General features: G+C 48.5%; 1 protein-coding gene across 6 annotated transcripts in view; it reads left to right on the top strand.

The window, feature by feature from the left end:
- The window catches only part of RHBDL3 (rhomboid like 3), a 63,163-nt gene that overhangs the window by 26,662 nt on the left and 15,347 nt on the right, over positions 1-21,154 (top strand). For all 6 annotated transcript variants that reach the window (XM_027749618.2, XM_039390261.1, XM_027749615.2 and 3 more), the window contains 3 exons: positions 11,780-11,938; positions 19,863-20,087; positions 20,765-20,913. In XM_027749618.2, coding sequence (XP_027605419.1) covers positions 19,863-20,087; positions 20,765-20,913 — 374 coding nt within the window. In that variant the 5' untranslated portion in view covers positions 11,780-11,938. The remainder of the gene's footprint in view (positions 1-11,779; positions 11,939-19,862; positions 20,088-20,764; positions 20,914-21,154) is intronic.

Genomic DNA, 21,154 nt, shown 5'->3' with positions numbered 1-21,154 from the left:
GCCATGCCCTCCCCACCATTCATCACCTCTTGCTCATTCACCTCCCTGCTTGCCTTTCTCCATTCATCTGGGCTTCCTCCCAGCCAGTCTGGGCTGCCCTCTCCTCCTGCCCCTTCCCCACTCCTCCCTTTGTGCCCCTGCACTCCCTTCTCCGTGACCAGCCACACTCAGCAGTCTGCAGTGTGCTCTGGGAGGATGCTCTGCTAGAAGTTGGCCCCACTTGATGGGCTGATTAATCCCCAGTGGAAGCCTGGTGGGACTGTTTGGGGTGGATTTGTCTCTCTGGTTACCTTGCAGGTGAGAAGACTTTTTTTCCCCACTCTCTTCACACTTCCCAGAGATGCAGCTTGATGCACAGGAATAGGAGGAGGTTTGTGATTCCCCAACCTTCCTGTTCCATCTGTTTCTGTCTCTCCCTCCTGCCTTGTTTCCCCTTTGTTTGCAGCAGTTGCAGCTCTCAGGTGACTCTGCAGAGGTTGTTTTAATTTCCTCATTTCTGAGGAACATGAATACTCTTAATTATGCTGGCTCTGTAATTATGGTTGTTGCCTGTGTCTTCTCTGCTTCCTTCTTTTAAATAATCCACATTGAGGCTGTATCAGTTTTGGAAAACCATCTCTGCACTTGGATGTGTGTTTTAAGTGTTACCCAGGAAATAGAGCTTGTGAATTGGAGTAGCCAGGGCTCGTTGTTTCTCAGTGCAGCCACAAGCCTGTGCTTGTGATGCAGACACAGGAAATAAGGACCACAGGCCTCTGCCAAAGCTGCCCTGGGCTGCTGTGCCCCTGCAGCTCCCCTGTGCTGGCAGTGTGCACACACCACCCCGGGCCATGGGAGGAGCAGTGTGGCAGGAAACGGGGTGGGAGGGCTGCTGGTCCCCAGGTGCCCATGGGGGGCTTCAGCTCTTGGGGGTTAAACTGCATTCAAACCAGTCTGTTCAAGCAAAAGGGCAATATTAGAGCTTGGGAAGAGTGGATGGCCAGGCCTGTGGGAGGAAGCAGGTGCTCTGAAAGCCTGTGTGAGCCCTGCACACGTGGGAAATGTGATCAGAACAGGGAGGGAGGCAGGAATGAGGTGGAAAGAGGCACAGGCTGTGCGAATGAGTGCAGGTCTGACTGACAGCGTGAGCTCTGCTGTGTGGGAGGCTGTGAAGGGACTATCTGCTGCTGTCTGCTGAGCCTAAGAGGAGCTCCTGATACAGCCCAGGCAGGGCCAGGCTCTGTGAGGACCTGTCAGTCCTGGAAGAAGGGCCCTTTTTCCTGCTGACTGTCTCAAAGAGGGATTTCAAACCCTGCTCTGGTTTTTTGTCAGGGTTTGTTAAAAGGGATTCCCTGTTCATTGTGTTTGTGCCCCACAGAGACATTGCACCTTGCAGGGCACAGCCAGCCCCAGGCCAGCCCTGCATTTGGTCACCTGCAGGGAGAACTGCTGTGCTCCAACAAGGCTTGGGCTGGGAACCCTGCATGGACAGCACTTCTCCCTAAGAAGGGAGTTGCATTCCTGTTGTGGAGTTTGCTTTAAAACTTCAGATACATTTTCTGCCTATTTGAAAACTTGTGGCAGACAGAACTCCATAAACATTGTGCCTTGCCTTGCATTTGTCTCTTGTATCCACTAAGAGCATATAAAAATCCAAAATGCAGCTTGATTTTTATGATTTGTGGCTGTGCAATTTTGGCACTTGGACAAATCTCTTCTACCCTTAAACCAAAGTATATTTGACACAGCAGACTCTGGGAAAGTGCAAACACTGCAGAAATTACCAATGCAGCCCTGCATGCAGGGAACCTGCAGTCTGGGTGTCATCCAGGGTGGCACCCAGCCCTGATTTGGATAGATCTCCTAAGGAGCAATGCAAAGCACCACAGCTTCCAGCAGTCTGGCTCCTTTCTGCAGCTGGAACCCCTGTGATCACCCTGGAAAGATGCAAGCCAGGATTTCTTGCTCTCAGGCATTTAAATGGTAGAAGTTAGAGAATAATTAATGCTGCCAGCTCAGTTTGGAAGCAGCCTGCCTGTGATACCTTTGGGATGGTTGTGTCCTTGCACTGTAACACCAGGTGCCTTCAAGGGAATTATGTGGTACCTCTGCCTCCTCTTCACAGGGCTGACATTGCCTTCTGCTCCAGTTCAGCTTGGAAAACAGAGGAGTTTCTTGGGCAGCTCCTTAGTCCCCTTGACTGAGTAAAGCCAGCTGTGAGACCAGCATGAGTTAAATATGTTTCCCAGTCTGTTTAATAAGAATTTTGCTCTGTGGCTGTTGCTCTAACCAGAAGCATGGTTTGATTTCCAGCAGAGGTGGGTCATTCTGGGTGTACCTGTGCTATGGCACTTGTTAGTTGGGGCTTTAAAGCATCCGTTTGGCTCAAGTTTTTCTGAGCCCCAGTAGCTGCAGTCAGGTGAGAAGGGAACTGTTTGGATTGTCCACTCTCTCTTAATGAAGGCTGGATTTTCTGAGCGATCTTCTGCTTGACCTCGACCATTCCTCATCTCCCAGGAAAACTTGCAATTCAATTGTTAAACTTTTAGTGAGACATTTCACTTGTTAATAGTAAAAACCAATCAATTTACTCTAATCTAAAGCTGCCCAGTTCTGACCTCTTTGACCTTTGTCTCAGAGGAGATTCCTGTACTGCCAATTTTCTGTTACTCTGGACAGTGATCAAGTCATTGCTTTACCTTCCCTTTCACAAGATAATGAATTGAGCCCGTCAGTGCAGCCAGTCAGACTGTACCAGTCACAAAGTGCCAAAGAGGTGATGGCACCTCATTTACAACCCTGCACGGTTCCTTTTCTGCAGGCATCGTTACCTTGAGTGCTGTCACTGTAACAACCAAGGCTGTTTTCCCCCCAGTGGCTGCTGCTGAAGACGGCATTCCCTGTCCTGTGAGCTGGCTGGCATTCTTGGCTCTGGGCCAGGTGGCTGTCTCTTTGTTTTTATTGTAATATGTATTGTTTGCAAGCACCCAGATTTACCAAAAGACCCAGCTCATGCTTAGTAACTTGCTGCTTTAACTCATCTGTGAGTATGATGCAGACTGCTGCTAAGTCACAAATGAGAATCCGGTAGGAGAGAGAAGGAATTCTCATGGGACCCCATTAGTGGCATTGCCATGTGATGGGAACTCTCTCTGCCTTAGTTTTATTTTTGAGACCTGTCAAATGGCCAGACTTCAGCACGTGTGACAGGCTGAGTTTGTGTCACAGTAAGTCCTCAGAGCCAGGGCTGTGTGGTGCAGTCAGACACCCTGCAGAAAGCAGTTACACCCCTGACCTTGTCTTGTGACCTGACCAAGGCCGTGTTCTCATCCACGTAATACCAGCTGGACGCAACCTGATTTTTGTTGCCATCCCTGACTGATATTAGACCAGTCCTCCTTCAGGTATGTGTTACTCACTGTCAGTCATCTCTTCCTTTGCTGTGGGTTGCTGTCAGACCAACAGCCCTACCGTGTCCCATTACATTCCTGCCCGGCAGCTTTGGGAGCAGGTGGGTGTCACCGTGTTTGGACAGGGCTTTTGGAGCTGTGGTTGGAAGGGCTGCATTGCTGATTCAAAACTGGAAGAAAGGTAAAAAGCAGATCTTGATGTTCTTCCAGCGTTCCCAGACTTGCAGAAAATCAGTTTTTGTAATGACTTTTCAAAATCTTTTGGATGAAAGTTACCTTGACCTGCTGATTCAAGACTATCTAAGTTTAGCAGCTGCTGTGTAACATTCTCCAGAGTTACTGCTGGGACAGAAAGTGCATCATCATCCTATGATGGAGATAATTCCTCGGGCTTTTGTCCACATACAGAGCAGAAACATTTCAACTCCCCTGACTCTTTCATGCTGGTATCACCTATGCAACTTTTTCCAGGTAGTATCAGACCCAACCCCTGTTTTGAATGAGAACTCATCTGCCTCATCTGTACCAGCAGAGATGCTGCTGTGACAGGAGACGTTGTCCACAGCAGAGAATTGGTCAGAAACTTTGTGTACAATTAGTTGACCTGGGAGCAAGCAGGGATCTGACTGCAGGAACTTGGCCTGAAATACAGCCCCAGCTGAACAGCTCTGCTCCCTGTTGTGTGTTGGGTTTTGGTTTGCTTTGTTTTTATTAATATTTTCCTTGTAGCAATAGTGATTAGAGCCTGTCTGGCTCCTGGCTGTGAGACTGACTGTGCATGTTTTTGTCTTCTCTTGAAGACAGCAATAAACACAGCAATCCCACCCAGAGTGTATTGCATTCAGTTCTGAATGAAGAGACTTGCACATTATGTCTCCTCATAATGTAGAAGCCCTGAAATGTAATTAATATTAATACAAGATTTTGAGATTCTCCAATAAGACGTGTCTAAAACCACATAAACAATAATTCTGTGGTGGTAAATGAGAGTATCATGTGTCCCGGTACTATGGATATTTAATGCCTTACACCATCCAGATGAAAAGTGTTTAGGCTGCAAAACTCATTGCCTCAGGAGACTGTGGAGCTCTGAAAACTAGAGGAATTCAAAAGGGAGAGCAAGAGGTTGGGCATTTGCATATTAACGGTGTCGGGGCCAGCGCTGAGCAGTTCTGGAAAGCATCAAACCTCTCGTCTCAGGACTTAAGAAAACTTTCTAACTGCCCATGTGAGTTTGGTCATGGTGATCTCTAGGTGGTCTCTTGCCCCCAGCCTCAGAAATGAGGGACAGGCAGCACCAGAGCTGGGCTGGGGATGTCAGGCAGTGACTCTCCAGTCTGGCCCATGGCCTGCCCAGCCTGTTGCTGCAGCTCAGGACAACAAACAGTGAAGTGTGCAAGGTGCTGGGTCAAGATTAAAAATTGTATTTGCGCCTAAAAAAATCCCCTACCACTTTTTAGAGTGCCTCAGCTTTATTCCATTAGTCTTAATGCACTGACATAAATAATAGAGTAGGAAGAAGCAGAGCTGGAGAAGGCTCAGTCTATAAACATGTCTCCTTGCATTAAGCCTTGTGGCATAATGGAGGGCATCTCCTGCCACCCGTGCTGCCTCGTTAATCACGTCATTATCTCCCTCACTTGCAGTGCTGCATCTCCTTCCGTGGTGATGCTGCTGATCGTGGAGCTCCTATTTACCCTGCCTTCTTTCTGCGGGGCGATTTTGGTTTCAAAGGCAGCACAGTGGCATATTTTGAATAATTTAGTTCTGGGTGGCTTGAACAATGCGTGTCATTCCCCAGTTGAGACTGGAGGCTGATTTCTGGGAGTGTTCTACCAGGAGGGCTGGTCTGGAGAGAGGCACTGGAATCACCCAGAGTGGTGGACATCGAGGTGCCCGAGGACTGAAGGCTCACTCAGCTGGTCCTGTGAGTGCTCTGCCCTCTCTTAGTGTCTTAGCAGGACTTGCAGCAGGAAACCTACAGGCAGAGGAAGGATAGGGAAGAGAAGTGCATTAAAAATGAGCATGGAGACAGAGATATGAGTTTGGATACCTGGCTGAGCATCGTAGGCTTCCCCATCAAGCCGTGGGTCAGAAATTCCCAGGGTCTCCAAATGCAGGATTTTCTTGGCCTGTGGTGGTTATGGACGAGGGGTCTGAACCTCTGCAGACTCAAGGAGTTCTGTGTGGCATCCAGCTGTCATTGGCTCTGAAAATTATGATAGGTTTCTGTGTCTGAAACCTCATCAGGAGGCCAGCTCTGGTCACAGTCTCCTGTGCTGGTGGCCTGGTGGCCCTTTGCCACTGCAGCCATCACCCAGCCACGCTCTGTGCGTGCTGCACTGGGCTGGCTCACACAAACACAGGGGTGCTGCTCGTGCCTGTGAGATGGGAAGGTCAAGGTGCTACACCTTGGCAATACCAAGAATCAAATCTGATCCCAAGCCCTCTTTCCTGTCTGCCTAAGAACTGAGCACTGGTACACTCCTGAATCTTTTGATTCTCCCGTTCTTGTTGAATCTGTGCTTTCAGTGTCTGTTTAGATGAAGTGCTTTTGCAGAAGGTAACAACAGATGGTAGTAATGTAGGTCCCTTCCCTGTCTTTATGCCTAAGATGGTAGGAGAAATAAATCAGAGCAGAAATGTCTTTACAGATTGGCCAGCTAACCATGAACCTGGGCTTCAGGCTACTCTGCTCTTCAAGGAAAAGGGAATCTTATACCAGCTCCCTCCATCTCCACTTTGCCATGTGCTGCATGAGACACTCGCCCAAATCCGGGTGACAGCCCATCTGCTCTGGAACAAGTGCTGAGCTGGGGAGCTCCCTGCTCTCCCACTGCAGCTTTCCAGGGAGCAGGTCTGCCTGGGAGCCCTGCTTGGTCAGGGAACATCCCCTATGCTTAAGTGCAATCTGGCTTTGGAGAGCTGGGTGATGTTTCCAGCCCCTGGGTTCACCTCAGGTCAGAGCAATCTAACATGCCCTAAAAGTACTGCTGGGCAGCCCTTAATCACTTTATATTGTCTGGGCAGTGGTGAGTAAATTCATTATTTACAGGGGAGTGGAGTCTGCGTCACTGGGGCACTAATGTTCTACCACACGTGTTCAGGCAGCTCAGAGGAGGTGAGGAGCTGCATTTCAGTGTGGATTGAAAGGCACTTACCTTTGACTGGCCTTCCTCTCTGCTGGATAAGGGTTTTATCCTCCCACCTGCACCTCCCACTGTTGGTAGAGAGCAGGATCATTGAGCTGCTGGAAGATAATCACCACCAGGCAGTGATGCAGCTCCTGCTAAAACAACCCCTGCTTTTTGCCCTCTCATGTGGATTATAAGAATTTCATCCCCTGCCTTGTCATTCCTTTAATCTTATCAAAGCAGCAAATGCTACATATACTCTTGCCACAATTTGGTTTGGTTTGGTTTGGTTTGGTTTTTTTAAACAAACAGTCTCTGCTTCTGAGTCCTGGGAAAACCCGGGCTGACTGAGACTTGGAATGGGGGAAAACCCAGACTGGATCCTTCAGGCAGCTCAGGGAATTAGTGAGTAAGATTCCCTGGAGAAATGTTTTTGGGGGTGCTGGGGTCCATCAGTGCTGGTCCCTTTTCAAACATCACCTCCTAATGGCACAGGAGCAGCAATTCCCCAGTGTCAGGAGTCAGGCAGGCGAGGCAGAAGGCGGCTTGGCTGAGCAGGGATCTTCTCTGGGAAATAAGGCAAAAAAAAGGAAGGTGTGTGCCCGGTGGAAGCACGCAAGTGGAAGTCAAGTGACCCAGGAAGAATTCAGAGATGCTGCTTGCTGCTGCAGGGAGAAAATCCGTGCATTGGTGTGATCCCTGTGCACATCCAAGAATGCTCCTGTTGTGCCCAGTTCAGCTGTTGACTCTCCAGCTGCTCGGATGCCCCCGGGGGCTGTTTGCCATGGGGAGAGGAGCAGCTGGCTGTGCTCTGATGTCTGAGTTTTCCCAAGATACCCATTGTCTGTCTGCAGCACCAGCCTCCACCCTACTTGCTCACTCAGCCGTGTCTGATGTATCTTTAATTAAAGAGGAGGAACAATTTGAGATTTCATTTTCTTTTCTCAACCAAATTTCCTATTTTCATCAGATTTTGTGATGCCCCCTCCCCTTATTTTCATCTTGAGGTTTTGCTATAGAGCCTTTAGTTTGTGATGTGTTGCTCTAATATAAGGAAGAAACAGGAGAAAAACAGCTTGTTTGGGGCGAGGGAATTAAGATCCTGGGTCAGATGGCTGCTACGGTCATTAACATATTTACATTTTTGCTTAAGAGCCTGGTTGAGGATCAGGGGAGTTAAGGGTGATTGTCATTGAAATGCGGAGGAAACCTTGCATGAAATTGCCGTTAGCGTCCTATTGTCTGGGGGGACGAGGGGGGGCAAAGGGCCTTCCTCAGCCCGGCACGTTGGGATGCACTCGTGTGCCCCGGTGGATGGGCACAGGCAGGAGGGACCGCGCTGAAGGAAAGCTCCGTGTGCCTGTGCTGTGGGAGCCGTGCCCGGGGAGCGCTCCCGGTGGGGCCGGACCCGCTCAGCACAGCCCCGCTCCTGCCCCAGGCACTGTCTGTCTGTCTGTCTGTCCCAGGGGCAGACAGAGGTGCCGGGCTGGGCCCGGGGCAGCGGGCCCTTAACGAGACCTCATGGACAGACACATGAAACGGCTTGTGAAGGTCAGTGGCCTCTTTTATAACTGATGGACCCGAGGGCTTTGAGTCTGGTGTCTGGTGTTTTGCACTGGTGCAGCCTCACCTTGAGTGCCCACTGCTCACTGGGAGCAGTTTTGGGCACCACAATAGAAAAAAAGGCATTAGAGAGTGTCCAAAGGGGGCAACGAGGACGGTGAAGGGTCTGGAGGGGAAGCCTTAGGAGGAGCAGCTCGGGGCACTTGGTGTGTTCAGCTTGGAGAAGAGAAGACTGAAGGAGGACCTCATTGCACTCTTCAGCATCCTCCCAAGGGGCAGTGGAGGAGCAGGTACCTCCACTCTTCATTCTCAAAGAAAACGGCATGAAGCTGAGTCAGGGGAGGTTCAGGTTGGCTTTGAGGAAAACATTTTTCACCCAGAGGGTGGTTGGGCAGTGAACAGGCTGCCCAGGGCAGTGGGCACAGCACCAGGCCTGTCTGAGTTCAAAAAGCATTTGCACAATGCTCTCAGACATGTGGTGTGGCTGTTGGGGATGGTCCTGTGCAGAGCCAGGAGCTGGACCCAATGATCCTTGTGGGTCCCTTCCAACTCAGCACATTGGTGATTTGCTGTGTGTGTGGACACAGGATCCACAGGAGTAGCTCAACCCCTTGATTTTTGTGGCCAGCTGATATCAGAAACAGGGTTTGAGGCAGTTTAAAGTGTTGTGGATTTTGAGCTCTGTGGTGAGAGATGAGATTTTTATGTCCTAAAAGAATTGTTATATGGTTAAAAAATTGTTTAAACATAGATAAGAGAACTCCTTTGCAGGTGGGTCTTAGAGTAGAATGTTCTGCTCCAGGTTGTGGAAGCCATGCTCTGGCCCTGCTCTGAGGCCTTTTATTTCGGATGTCAGTTGTTTATTGTTCCCCTCTTACTCTTTCATGCTGTTCAGATCCACTGTTTTACTTCAAACCTGTTTATAATTAGTATCATTAACATAATGCCAACAAATAATTATACATAATAATGTGGAAGAGAAGAGCAGGCTCCCTAGGCTGTTTGCACTACTGAAAACACCAGCTGCCTTCTGCCACTGCTTTGGTTTGGGTGGGACAAGCAGCAAGACCTGAGCTGGAGGAGGAATGCTGGTGCCTGCTGGTATGAGAAAGAAGCATCCTTGGAGCAGAGGCTCATCTGTAGCCAGCAAACAGGCTTCACTGTGCCTTTGGAAAGCCAGCAGCCAGTGACAGTGACATCCTGAGTGACAGGATCTGTCTGCTGTAGCACTAGCGAGTCTGGAGTCATTAGTGTGTCTTTGTGGGCTGGTTTGAAGCTCTGAAGCAGTTGTGTAATTCTTGTTCTTGGTTACAAAATTTTTCTTTTTGGAAGGCTTTAAAGCAGAACAAAGTCTAGGAAAAGTGGTTTGTGATCTGAGCAGCTCTTTTGTGCTCTGGGGACCTGTGTGCTCCAGCTCAGTGTCTCCTCTGCCCTTTGAAGGAACAGCCACGTTCCCTGTGGCTGTGGTTTGGTCTTTCCTGCAAAGTCCAGCAGTGAGCACAGGGCATGGAGACAGTCCCACACTTCAGTCACTGACCCTGACCCTCAAAGTAGAGAGGGATTTAAACCCTCGAGGAGCAAATGGTTTTGTCCTAGACAAGAGAAGTTCTGACACCTTAAATGTTAAGGTATAGTTAAAGTGGTGCAGTTAAGTAAGATGTTGGTTAGGTCAGATGTTTTCAGGAAACAAAGAAGCAGTATTTATGGGATTGCAGGTCTTAGATCCATTCACTGAATGACTCATCTCCCAGCTTCTGCAAATTCCCCCTGAGAAAGGTCACCTCAGGTATTATGCTAATGATCCTGTATTTCCTGGGGATGTGTCTCTGGGATTGGGCACTGCAAATTTAGGCTGGCTTGGGAGTCCCAGCAGGAGCCAAAAAGCAACAGAGCTGAGCCTGAGTGCAGAGGCCCTGACTTCTGGGCTTAGTTTTAGAGTTTGATCTGTTAACTCAAAGCATCAGAGTAGGCCAGAGTAGGGGAGCTAAACTTCTCCAGGGATTATTATTAAGCCCTTGTTTAACAGTAAACAGCTGATGAAATCCACCTTTGGCTCTGGGTACCAGCTGTCAGGGAGGTACATCCAGGACACTTCACAAGGGCAGGACAACCTTTGGCAGAGAGCAGGGGAGAGTGCCCAGCTCTGACTGTCCACAGGTCACTTGGTTTATCTCGCTTTGTGTAATCCCCAGGTTCCTCACAGAGGGGCTGCTGCTTTGCCAAAAGGCAGACAGCCCTACTCCAGCAGGAGCTGTGATCTCCCCTCCTCAGGTCAGACACCTCCTCCTCAGCCCAGCAGAGTGCCCGGGAGCAGCAGCACAAAGGTGCTGGGGCCAGGAGGAGATGGAGCCAGATCCTCACACACGGGCACTGCATCCTCTAAACAACTGCCCATGGCTGAGGCTGGTCTGTTTTAGAGCTGTTCTGCTCCCGGTGCCAGCCCTGCTGCTGGCAGGCTGCACCCTCTGCCACCTCCTCCTGCCCACCTCCTCCCGTGCCAAGGCAGCGTCTGATCGAGGGCCCGGCGCCTGCTCAGCTTTTGTTCTCCATTAGGAAAGAGCCAGGATTGTCGGGACCTTTTTGGCTCTGCCAAGGCCCTATTATGTCCCAAATGTTTCCATGAAAAGACTCCCTCCTGACCACCCTGCCCCCTGACAGCCATTCAGTCCAGCCAACAAGCTTGATATCATTATCTACAAAAGGAGGCCACTGAGCACCAGGGTCCTCACAGCCAAGTTTGGGAAATCAAAGGCAAATCTCCCAGCAACAGGGAGCTGGTGGAGATCAGACTGCACAGGGCTAGTGAGGGCTGGCCTGGCAGCTTGCAGCAGTTTTCCAAGCACCAAAGAAACGTGCTCGGTGTGGTGCCAGCACTGGCTTTGCCATGGCTGTGCCCTGCGAGCCGGCAGCCTCTCACAGGGGGCCCTGGGGAGCTCAGCATGGCCAGAGGCTGCTGGAACAGCCCTCAGTTTGGACAGCCTTGTAAAGGTGTCTCCCTTCAGTCAGTGGCATTTTTAGGAGATTAACCACTTAGTCTAAGGGAAAACAGTGATGTTTTTGGTCAGAGTGGGAGTCCCTCCAGACCTCACCTGGGACTTTCCTTCTAATGACTCTGGTTTACATTCTCAAAATGGCATGTGGCTGCCTTGTCATTTTTAGTTTGACATAATGCTCACCTGCTTTGCTCCCTGTCCAAAGACTTTCCCTCCAAAACATCTTAAAATAGCTCTTCAGCAGTGAAAGCACTTGCCATTGTGATGGCTTCTGTAGAGGTGATCTGCAAAGGTGACTGTCGAAAACACTGAGCACAAAAAGGGCTTGAGGAGGGGTGGCATATTCATGTGGTGCAATTGTGTTAGGAAATAGAGGAGTAAAACCATTTTCAGTATGTTTTATCTCACAGACTGCATCTCTGCTTTGCTTGGTGGTCCAGATAGAGAGGGATGTAAAAAACAGACAGGAGAAATGATGATGCAGAGGGAAGGAAGGTGAAGGGAGTGGACGTAGCTGAAGCTTGGGTGGAGATGGGATGGGATGGTGGTGTGGACGATGGTGCCTGTGCTCACCCCTCTCTGCAGGGCAGTGTCACCAAAGCCTGGAGCAGCCCCTGGGGGTCTGCAGCAGGTGATGGATGCACAGGAGGTGTGTGTAACATGGAGTGGTTAACTGTGGCCCTTTCCCCTCCCATCCCAGTTCGATCCTGACAACACTGGCTACATCAGCACTGAGAAGTTCCGCTCCCTCCTCCAGAGACACGGCTCGGAGCTGGACCCCCACAAGCTGGAGGTGCTGCTGGCCCTGGCTGACAGCAACTCTGAGGGCAGGATCTGCTACCAGGACTTCGTCAACCTGGTGAGTGTGTGGCTGGCAGGGCCTGTCAGCCCCTGCCTCTGCTGCAAACAGGGGCTGTGCAGGGACAGACTCTCTCTCTCTCTTTCCCTCCCTCTATCAACACCAGTGTTTGCTGTGTGCCTGCACCACATTCTGCTTGGACTTGCTGAAACATTCAGTGGTGACTGAACTCTTAAACTAAGAGCTGAGTTGCTGCTGATTTTTCCAGGGAAACAAATTTGCATGGGAAGGGACTGTGGGAGCTATTGTAAGAAGATCATGAAGTGATGTCTGCTGCTGGTGTAGAAGCTTTTGCTCTCAATATCACTTGTTAAGTGCAACAAGGAGCCATTTGTTTGCGAGCAGACGTCTGTCAGTCTGGATGTCTCCTGTTTTATCTAGAGATTTCACCACTTCCAGACAAAAATGTATAGATAACGTTGTGTTGACGTGCTGGGTGGAATCACATTGCACTGCTCTAGGCATCAACAGCAGCAGGGAGGAATTGTTTCTAGGTCACGTTCATTTTAGCCCAGGTGAGATGCCTCAGACTGCATGAGTCATGATCTGGATGCTTCTCTATCTCTACTAATGAGTCAATTAGTGAAGGGATGGCTCCCTTTCTTGTCAAGGCAGTTTGTTGAGTCAACACAAATGTAGACATGTGTTGTCAGATGTCCAGAATGGCCTAGAAATGTTGTTTGCAAGATGTCTTGAGCAGTGGCCAGTCAGGGGCTTTGCCTTTGCACACCTGAGTCCCAGCAGCTTTAGTGCAGCAGTGAGACAAACCTGGGTGAGACAAAGTCACTGAGCAATGGAAGCTAATGTCCCTAAGTTCTCACTGGAAAGCTGGATGTGTTCTGGATGCAGAGTGTATAGTCATTTGCTCTGTGTGTTGCTGCACTCAGCGTGGGGATTTGGTCCCTTCCTTTGTCGTGGTCACTCATCATGTGCTTTGGGTTTAGAAAGAAAGTGTCTTCCGTATGTCCTGACTTCACATCAATCAGAAAAGTATGATTACATGGCCCAGCATTGAAGGATCCAGGTCACAGCCTCTGTCAGGCCATGGGCATTGTCAAGGTGACAGTGATGCAATCCCAGACCTGCTGTATCTAACCGGGCTGTCTTGGTAGCCCCTTGCCTGGGGACACAGTAGAAGAAATGCAGCAGCTATTAAAGAGATCACAGTGGTGTGAGGTTTTCCTCAACTCCAGCATAACAAACAGTGTGGTCCAGGGCGCTCAGCAGTGTATTTAGAGCAATAGCTGCTTGTTCTACAGTTTGGGATATTCAAAGTCCCATGCAGGCGTTCACTACTTGGGCTGCACTGCACTTGGGTAGCAGGATGAGGTATCATCTCATTTATTTTGCAGAAATGGTGGCCCAGGGCCAGCCAACACACTGGCACCTGGCTCAGGAGCAGAACTGGGCCTTTTCCTCTCTCCTTGCTCCGCTGGGCTCGGGAGCAGCACGAGGCAGGTGGGAGTGAAATGCTTATACATCCTGCTCCTTTGGGAATAGGGGATCCTGCCAGCTCACACCCACCTGATGGATTTCTGCAAAATGGCAAATTTCCTTCACTGCTATTGAATGACTCCTGTAAAGAAGCCATTGATTTTCCTGTCATCAGCCCCTCCATCCTTGTCTGCATTTTTTTGCACTTTCCAATCAATAAGCAATGCAAATGCCAGAACATTAAACTACTTACAAATGACACCTCACTTCTCCTCTACTTTCTATTGATTCCCAACATCCAAACTTTTTTAGGGCTCCTTCTCTTTTCCCTGCCTTTCGAACTTCTTGATGGAAAGCAACAGCACAGTTGACCCAGAATCCCTGTGTAATTAGGGATTTCCTTCACTTCACAGCTGTCAGTCCTGGAAACTCTGTATGGTGGTGTTTAGGTGCATGTTTGTGCTTGATGATCATCAGCCACCTCTGCTTTTTGCTCAAGTTAATTTGTCTATATCAGTAGCTTAGCAAGAATTGACCTGCTCCCCAGATTGATGGTGCTGGCTGTGAGGAAAGGCTGCTGATTTTACTAAATGCAGAGGTTTTACAAGCACAGCTGTGTATGTGGTTCTCCTTTTCTGCAGCATCGTCATGAACACCAAGAACTCTGTCTGCTCCCTCAAACACTGTGATCCCCAGCTAAAGGACTGTTATTGAGCAAAGCTCTGTTTTCCTCTGATGTCAAAATGCTTTGTGAACTTCTAGATGCACCAAAAATGTTATTATAGGACTCCTGACCTTAATAAGGACGTCCACACGTGTGCCTGCTCTCAGCTCAGACAAACACCTTAAATCTCGGAAATGGAGTGTTTTGCAGTATGAGAATAGACCCTGGAAATCACTCTGGAAATAAATTGAGTAATGAATAAATTCAGGGAAGCTGAAGGCTCCTGGTGTGATCTGCAAACAGAAAAGCCTGAAAAAAATCAGATAACTCATTGGAAATTCCTGCTCCTCTGTATGTATGAAATTCATCTCATGTAGTTGTAAAACACAATGCTGCAATCATACCCATTTCTGTTTCTGCACTGGGACTTGCAAGAACAGCACAAAGCAGCTTCAGATGGGGCTTCTTATCCTGTGTCTGAGACAGTGCAGAATAACAAAGTGTTTCCTGTCCAAGTGGGGGCATCTCGTGCCTCTCTGCTGTCTGGTGGCTTTTCTACATGGGGAGAGGCACTAAAAATGCACAGAGAACATTCTGGCTGTGAGCATCACAGGCCACAGGAGGAGACAATGGACCAAGGTGTTTAACCAACTTTGCTGCTTCTAGAGAGGAGACAAGCCAGGAGGGAATTACAGCTGAGATGTTATTTGCTGGATCCTTGCTGAACAGCAGTTGCTGTTGGCACTCCTGGACTACTCCACGGAACACCCTGTGAACTGGAATGGAGCTAAAGAAGTCAGCAGTAAGCTCTGAGACAGAGTTCATGTGACTTGGGAAAAAGAAAACACCGCTGCTTCCAACAGAAATGTGGAGCTGTAGCTTTGTAGTAACTTGAAGCTGATGTAGCACCTCAGTAATGCACAAAATGTATTAGCTAATTAAATGTACAGCCTTTGTTTTCCAGATCAAGTGTTACCACCCACTTTGCTTTCCCTGGCCTTGCTGGGTCCTAGGGACAGGCTGATTCTACCTCATTTTCGGTGATCAGCACTCATTTTTGTTGCACTGTGTAACAATACTCAGGTCACCCTAATCCAAACTGTTCTGGTGGCAGCACACTCTACCCTTCAGAGAAAGATTTCTCTTAGTTTTTGTGACTCCCTCTGACTTGCTCAGTGTGCTGCCAGGCTGCAAATCCTGCCTCTTCAAGTGAAGAAATAAAACTGGAGAGGGCAGCAAGGAATCTGCAGCCTCTGCTCTTCCCCCTCATGAGTGACAGATGGGCAGGTCTGTTGGCCACCAGAGAAGGTGAGAGGAGGATCTTTGCAGGAGTTTCTTACTTCATGGAAGAGGCTGGAACATGATTAGGTGTTAGTGGAAGGGTGTCTTGTGCTACAGGCTGCTGAGCAGGACATTCAAATGGGCATTTCTGTGTCAAAATATTGCTGGAATCTTAAAAACAAGATAAAATCTGGGGGTGAAGGAGATGAAGTGGCTTCCCAGAGTCTCATGGTCTGTGCTCGTGGATGCAGTAGAAATACAAAGGTGAAGGTTTAAATGCCAACTCTCTTGTCCTGGGGATCTGTGAAGGTGTTTGAAGAGAAGAGCAGGACTGGCTGAGGGGATAAAATACTTTGGGATTGTGTTGCAGTCCACAAACAAAAGCGATGAGTCCAAAGTGGATCCTGGAATGTTGTAAGTGGGAAACAAGCTGGAGGCTTTGACTGGCCCTTTACAGCTTCATCAGTCTATAGGAATTTATCGTGTCTCATCCTAAAGGAAAAAAACAGCAGAATAATGAATTCCCACTGTAGTTTTAACCCTTCCATGGACTTGTAAGACTCTGTAATGCAGCACAGAAAGATATTTTAAAATGCTCTCCATTCAAGGACAATTAAACTTAAGTCCATTAGATACTGGCTAAAAGCAGCAGCAGAAGAGAGGACTTTCTTCCAAGTAAACTAGTCTGACAAACTTGGCAAACTTATTGGCAATTAAAGTGAAACTTAGCATAGAAATTTCCATACCTGTTTTCAGTCACATACATTTGAAACCAGAGAAGTGCAATGTCAGCTTAAATGGTAGTTTTAATTGTGTGCATGTCTAAAATACACACATGAGTGGGAAATGTTATAAAGATATGGGTTTTTTTAAAAAATTGCTTCAGAAAATTCATCTGGATTAATTTCAGTTGTGGAATTTTTCCCAGCACCCATGGAAAGTGGAACAGGCATTGGGGATTTGAAGTTTCAAACTTGCTGTGTTCTGACACAACGTATTTGAAGCCCAATGTTGGTCTTGTCCTGCAAGCAAATAACTTTGGAATCTGAAAGTGGTTTGCCTTTTCTGTTGGGAGTGCTGGGAGGTCTAAGCCTGGCACATTTAACAGGCAAAACCTTGAGCAGGGAAGACCCCTGCAATGACCAGGATAATTTATTTGGTCTCTTCTGCCTCTTTTTTTTTGAGTAACCACTGCTTGGTCAGACCAAATCAGGATGTTGGTATTTGCTTTTTTCCCAGTTGATACTGTTTGGGAAAGTGCCACCAGGTTGACTCAGAGGATGTGAACATCTGTGACAGATGAACTTGATGCTGAGCTACGAGCTTTGGGAAAAGCCAGCTCTGCCCACATTAGCATTTTGTAGAAGTGAGGAGTGAGGGAAGGAAATAAATGTGAATCTTGAAAGCAAAATTGATTGGAGAGGTTGAATTTGTAAGTAAAGTGGATTATAAAACTGGAGCTGGCAGAGGCTTTTAAAAAGCTTGTGCTAACTTCTGATTTAGTGTTCTGTGTCTTGGAGGATCAGAGCTGAATGCAAGGCCTGTCACAGAGCTGGGTGTGTTTAAAAATAGCTCCAGACCAGCCTCAGAGGTGCAATACGTAACGGGCAGAAATCCAGGTTTTTCAAAACCTCCTGAGGGAGGCTGAAGAAAGCCATAAAAGGGTCCTGTGCCCCACACAAGCTGTGAAACTGGAGATGGGGGAAATGCTGCATGATTATCTGAGGGAGCCACAGCAGTACAGGTGGCCGAGGAACACAGAGGAGCTGGGCTGCCAGAGGGAGTGGACAGCTCCCATTGCAGGCTGCAGATTAGCCCAGCCCCGTTCCAGGCTTTGCACCTTCCCAAAGTTTGGCACTGTCCCACATTAGACAGTGAGGACTCATCCTAAGTTTTGATGTTTTCAGTGTTGAAGACAGATTTGGGTCTATGTAGGAAAATATTTTCCTTTTGGACAGAGGTACCACACCCAGCCTTTGAGTGGAGCTGGAGCACTAAGCCTGGCTTTGTTTGGATATGGGTACCAGTCAGGTTGGCTTGGCTGTTCTGCAAGGGAAGTTTCTTTCTCTCTGCATGATAACATTTTGCAGGCCTGAAGGACTGAGGGAATGTGTTGTTTCCTCACTTCTACCTTCGCTCTCCACACACAATTTGCTGTGCCCATCTGCTTGCAGCTTTATCATCACACTCACTACAGAAGTCACAGACCAGTTGCATGAAGAGAAGTGGGGTGGGCTGCCATGGGCTTCTGGAGCTGCAGTAATGTGCAGGCCAACAATGGGCCCAGTGTTCTTTCAGCTGATGATTAAGTACTTGGCTCATAAATACCAATATTATGTAATTCCAAAATCAAGTCAGCAAATTGTGACCATATGCGAGACTCCGTTTAGGAAGACTTGAGTCTTCCAAAGTCAGTCTGAGGAACAAAACAGGCTTCTGATTAAGAGCTGGTGAGAGCAGCAGTAGTGACTTAATCCTCTTGTCTCTCCTCATGCCCATCTCCTCCTCATTTGGTACCAAGGGATGGGGTTCTGTGAGTAGGGCCAGGACTGTGGTGCTTCCTTGAGCCCTGGCCCTGGCAGTCAGCTCTCATGTCAGCTTCTATGTGGGGTGTGGAAGGTCCTGTGGTTTGTTTTCCTCTCTGGAAGGAGGAAGGCAGAGCTTTGTGCTGAACAGAAGGGCTTGAAAGCAGTACAGCCTAGTGATCAGATAAATTGTGCAACTTGGATTCTAACTCCAGTTTACAGCCTTGGGCAAATCACTGAGTGTTGGGAGGTCCAGATTCCCCACCTCCCCAGGGGAGCCAGAGGCTTTGTTCACCTAAGGTGTGACTTCCACAGCGATCCTGCAATATTTTGCTCTTAAAGCTAAGAAGACCTTTCCCTCCTGATTTGTTTTTAGTATGTTGAGGAACACCTTCAGAAACACCATGCTGATGAATTTGCAGTGCCTTGGCTGTTGTCTTCCCCAGTTTTAAGTAAAAGCTTTTGGGTGATAGACTTGAGAAGACTGGAAGAAAGATCTTTGTGGACATTTTTTTTTTCCTTCTTTACCTCTTCTGCTTCTTTTGCCAGAAATGTTGTTTTATAACTGTTTTCTCAATGAGCAAAGGAAAGAGAGAGAAAAGGAGACATACCAAAAAGGAGAGAGTCATTAGGGTAAACCATCTTCTCACTGAAAGAACTCAAAGAGAACAGCAACAACAACAAATTTTTCCCAAGTTTTTTAAAAATTAAGAACATCAGTTCCCTGTCAGTGTTCCTATGGGAGGGACAGGCTGCAAACTGAAGCTGAGGAGGGATGGGAAGCTGCTGGGAGAGTGGGTGCAGTGCCATCACCTCAGATGGCCCCTGGCCTTTCTTCAGTGATTAACAGGAGGTGGTTCCCTGCAGTGATTACTGTGTTTTAAGCAGCTTGGTCCAGCTTGGAGCAATTCCCCATCTGACTGGGCACTGGGCTTTGCTGGCTTTGGGATATCAGCTGGAACCAGCGTGATCCAAGACAACTGGGAGGCAGTGGTGTGAGTGTCATCTCTTCTTCAGTTCTGGGAGGCTGGAGATGCTGCTGAGAGCATTTAGCAGTTCTCTCAGAAGAAGGACCAGGCTGTCATGTTTGCTTTGCTGCCTGTTTACTGTAAAAGGTCCCTCTGCAGAGGTCTGTGTGCACAGTGAGGCTTTGGAACTTCCTGCCAAAGATTCAACCAGTACAGACAGTGACTCTAATGCAGGAGGTTTGTTTGACATCAGGGCTAATTAGCAATTATCCAAATCTTGGAGCAAGCTCTTTCAGACCTGGTTTGTTCCCCCGCCCCCAGCAGGCTCGGCATAAAATTCCATCTGCCTAATTTGCAAATGCAGTTGCTTTAATTATGCATCCAAATTGGGAAAGTGTGTGCTCAAAAAGATAGGCAGCTAAATCTATGCATGTAAGATGATAATGTATATACCAATTAGCTGTGAGCCTGCTCCATCTCAGAACCTGCCCCCTCTGAGGATGACTTTTAAGAGAAGCCTTGTAAAGACTTCCAGGCTTAGAGGAGCTAAGACAGCCTGTACACAGGATTAATTTGTTGTTTTGTTGCTGTTGCTTGTGCAGTTTTGTTCTACACAAAGAGATGATTTCCTTTGCCCAGAGCCAACTTCTGCCACAAGAGTTAGAGGTGCTGTGAATGTACCTGCTGCTACACTAGAGAAACTTTCTGCCCCAAGAGATGACAAGTGCAGGGAAGTGAGATTGAGCAGGGATGGAAGACACAGGAATGTGGATTGTGATAACTGATGGTGAAGGCTGGAGAACAGGCCAGGGAGCTCAGCTAGGTGCATCAACAGCCTCTGTTGTGCCCTGACCTCATTTATTGGCATCATCATGGCAGCCCCTGGTACTGGTTTTCCTTGCAGCCCACTGATCACCCAGGATCATCCTGAGGCTCAGTTCCTAAAGACCCTGGTGGGGTCTCTCTGCTGCCAAACCGGCGCTGTTCTCCCAGGATGGTTGTGCCAGGCCTTGCTTTGCCCTCATGGCTTCTTCCTTTTCTTTTTGACCCAGATGAGCAACAAGAGGTCGAACAGCTTCCGCCAGGCCATCCTGCAGGGGAACAGGAGGCTGTGCAGCAAGGCCCTGCTGGAGGAGACGGGGCTGAGCCTCTCGCAGAGGCTGATCCGGCACGTGGCCTACGAGACTCTGCCGCGGGAGATCGACCGCAAGTGGTACTACGACAGCTACACCTGCTGCCCCCCGCCCTGGTTCATGATCACCATCACTATTGTGGAGGCAAGTACCCCAAAAACCTCTGGGAACCCTCCCCACGCTGCCAAAGGCTCTGCTGGGGCACAAACAAGGGTCAGAGTGGGACTCGTTTAGATCCAGGCAAGGACAAACATGAAGCTCGTGGCCACTTCGGTTCCCTGTCGGGGTGTGTGTAAGGAGAACTGTGATCCTGTCACTGAAACAATTTGTGTATGACAGAACTTGGGAAACTACAGCAAAACTTTCTGAGGAGTGAAAACTGGACAGTTCTAAGGAAACTGGTATTTCAATAATGGAATTGGAAGACAAATTTTTGTATGGCTGCCTCTGCTCTGTGAACGGAGAGAAAGAGGAGGGGAGAGAAACTGGGTTAAATATTCTGACCTGTTCATCCGTTGCCCAGATGAGATCTCAGCACAGCTGCTGAGTAATGTGCTGGAGAGAGGAGGATATAACGTGGGCCTGATCAGCAGGGTGCTGAGTTCCTGACTCAGTGGCTGGTGTGTTACAGAAGGCCATATATAGAGTTACCTCAATGTGTTGCAGGTTCCTCAAAACGAGGAACTTTTGTGCTATATGGTGCTGTCAAATGAGAGAAAAATTATTGCATATGCAACTTATTTCTCAATGATTTTGAGCTACAAAGTGCTTTTCAGTGAGAAAAGGCATTTGCTCACCAAGGAATCTCTCTGCTCTTCTAGGTTGCCTTTTTTCTTTACAATGGAGTGGTATTAGACAGATTTGTGCTGCAAGTCAGCCACCCCTTGTACCTGAAGAATGCACTGCTGTACCATCCCCAGCTCCGTGCTCAGGCTTGGAGGTACCTAACCTACATATTCATGCATGCAGGGTGAGTACTGACAAACTGGAGATTCCCCACAGGCCAGGTTCCCCAGAGAGAGGGAGGAGGAGGAGGAGGAAGTGACAGATTCAGCTCAGAAATAAATTTTTAAAAATCAATTCTAAATTGTGTGTAAAAATCTGGAGCTGTTGTGGAGTGTTGAGCCATGGGGGGCAACCCTTTGCAGCTCTCTGAAGGGAGAAGGCAACACGAGGAACTTCAGAGATGTCGCTCTTCTCCCCAGCAGTGC

Source organism: Pipra filicauda, unplaced genomic scaffold (genome assembly GCF_003945595.2).
Source record: "Pipra filicauda isolate LSUMZ 115617 unplaced genomic scaffold, ASM394559v2 scaffold80_size11013439_pilon, whole genome shotgun sequence".
In the NCBI taxonomy this organism is placed as follows: Eukaryota; Metazoa; Chordata; class Aves; order Passeriformes; family Pipridae; genus Pipra; species Pipra filicauda.
Note: the sequence above shows the minus strand (reverse complement) of the source record. Positions and strands in the feature narration are given on the sequence as shown.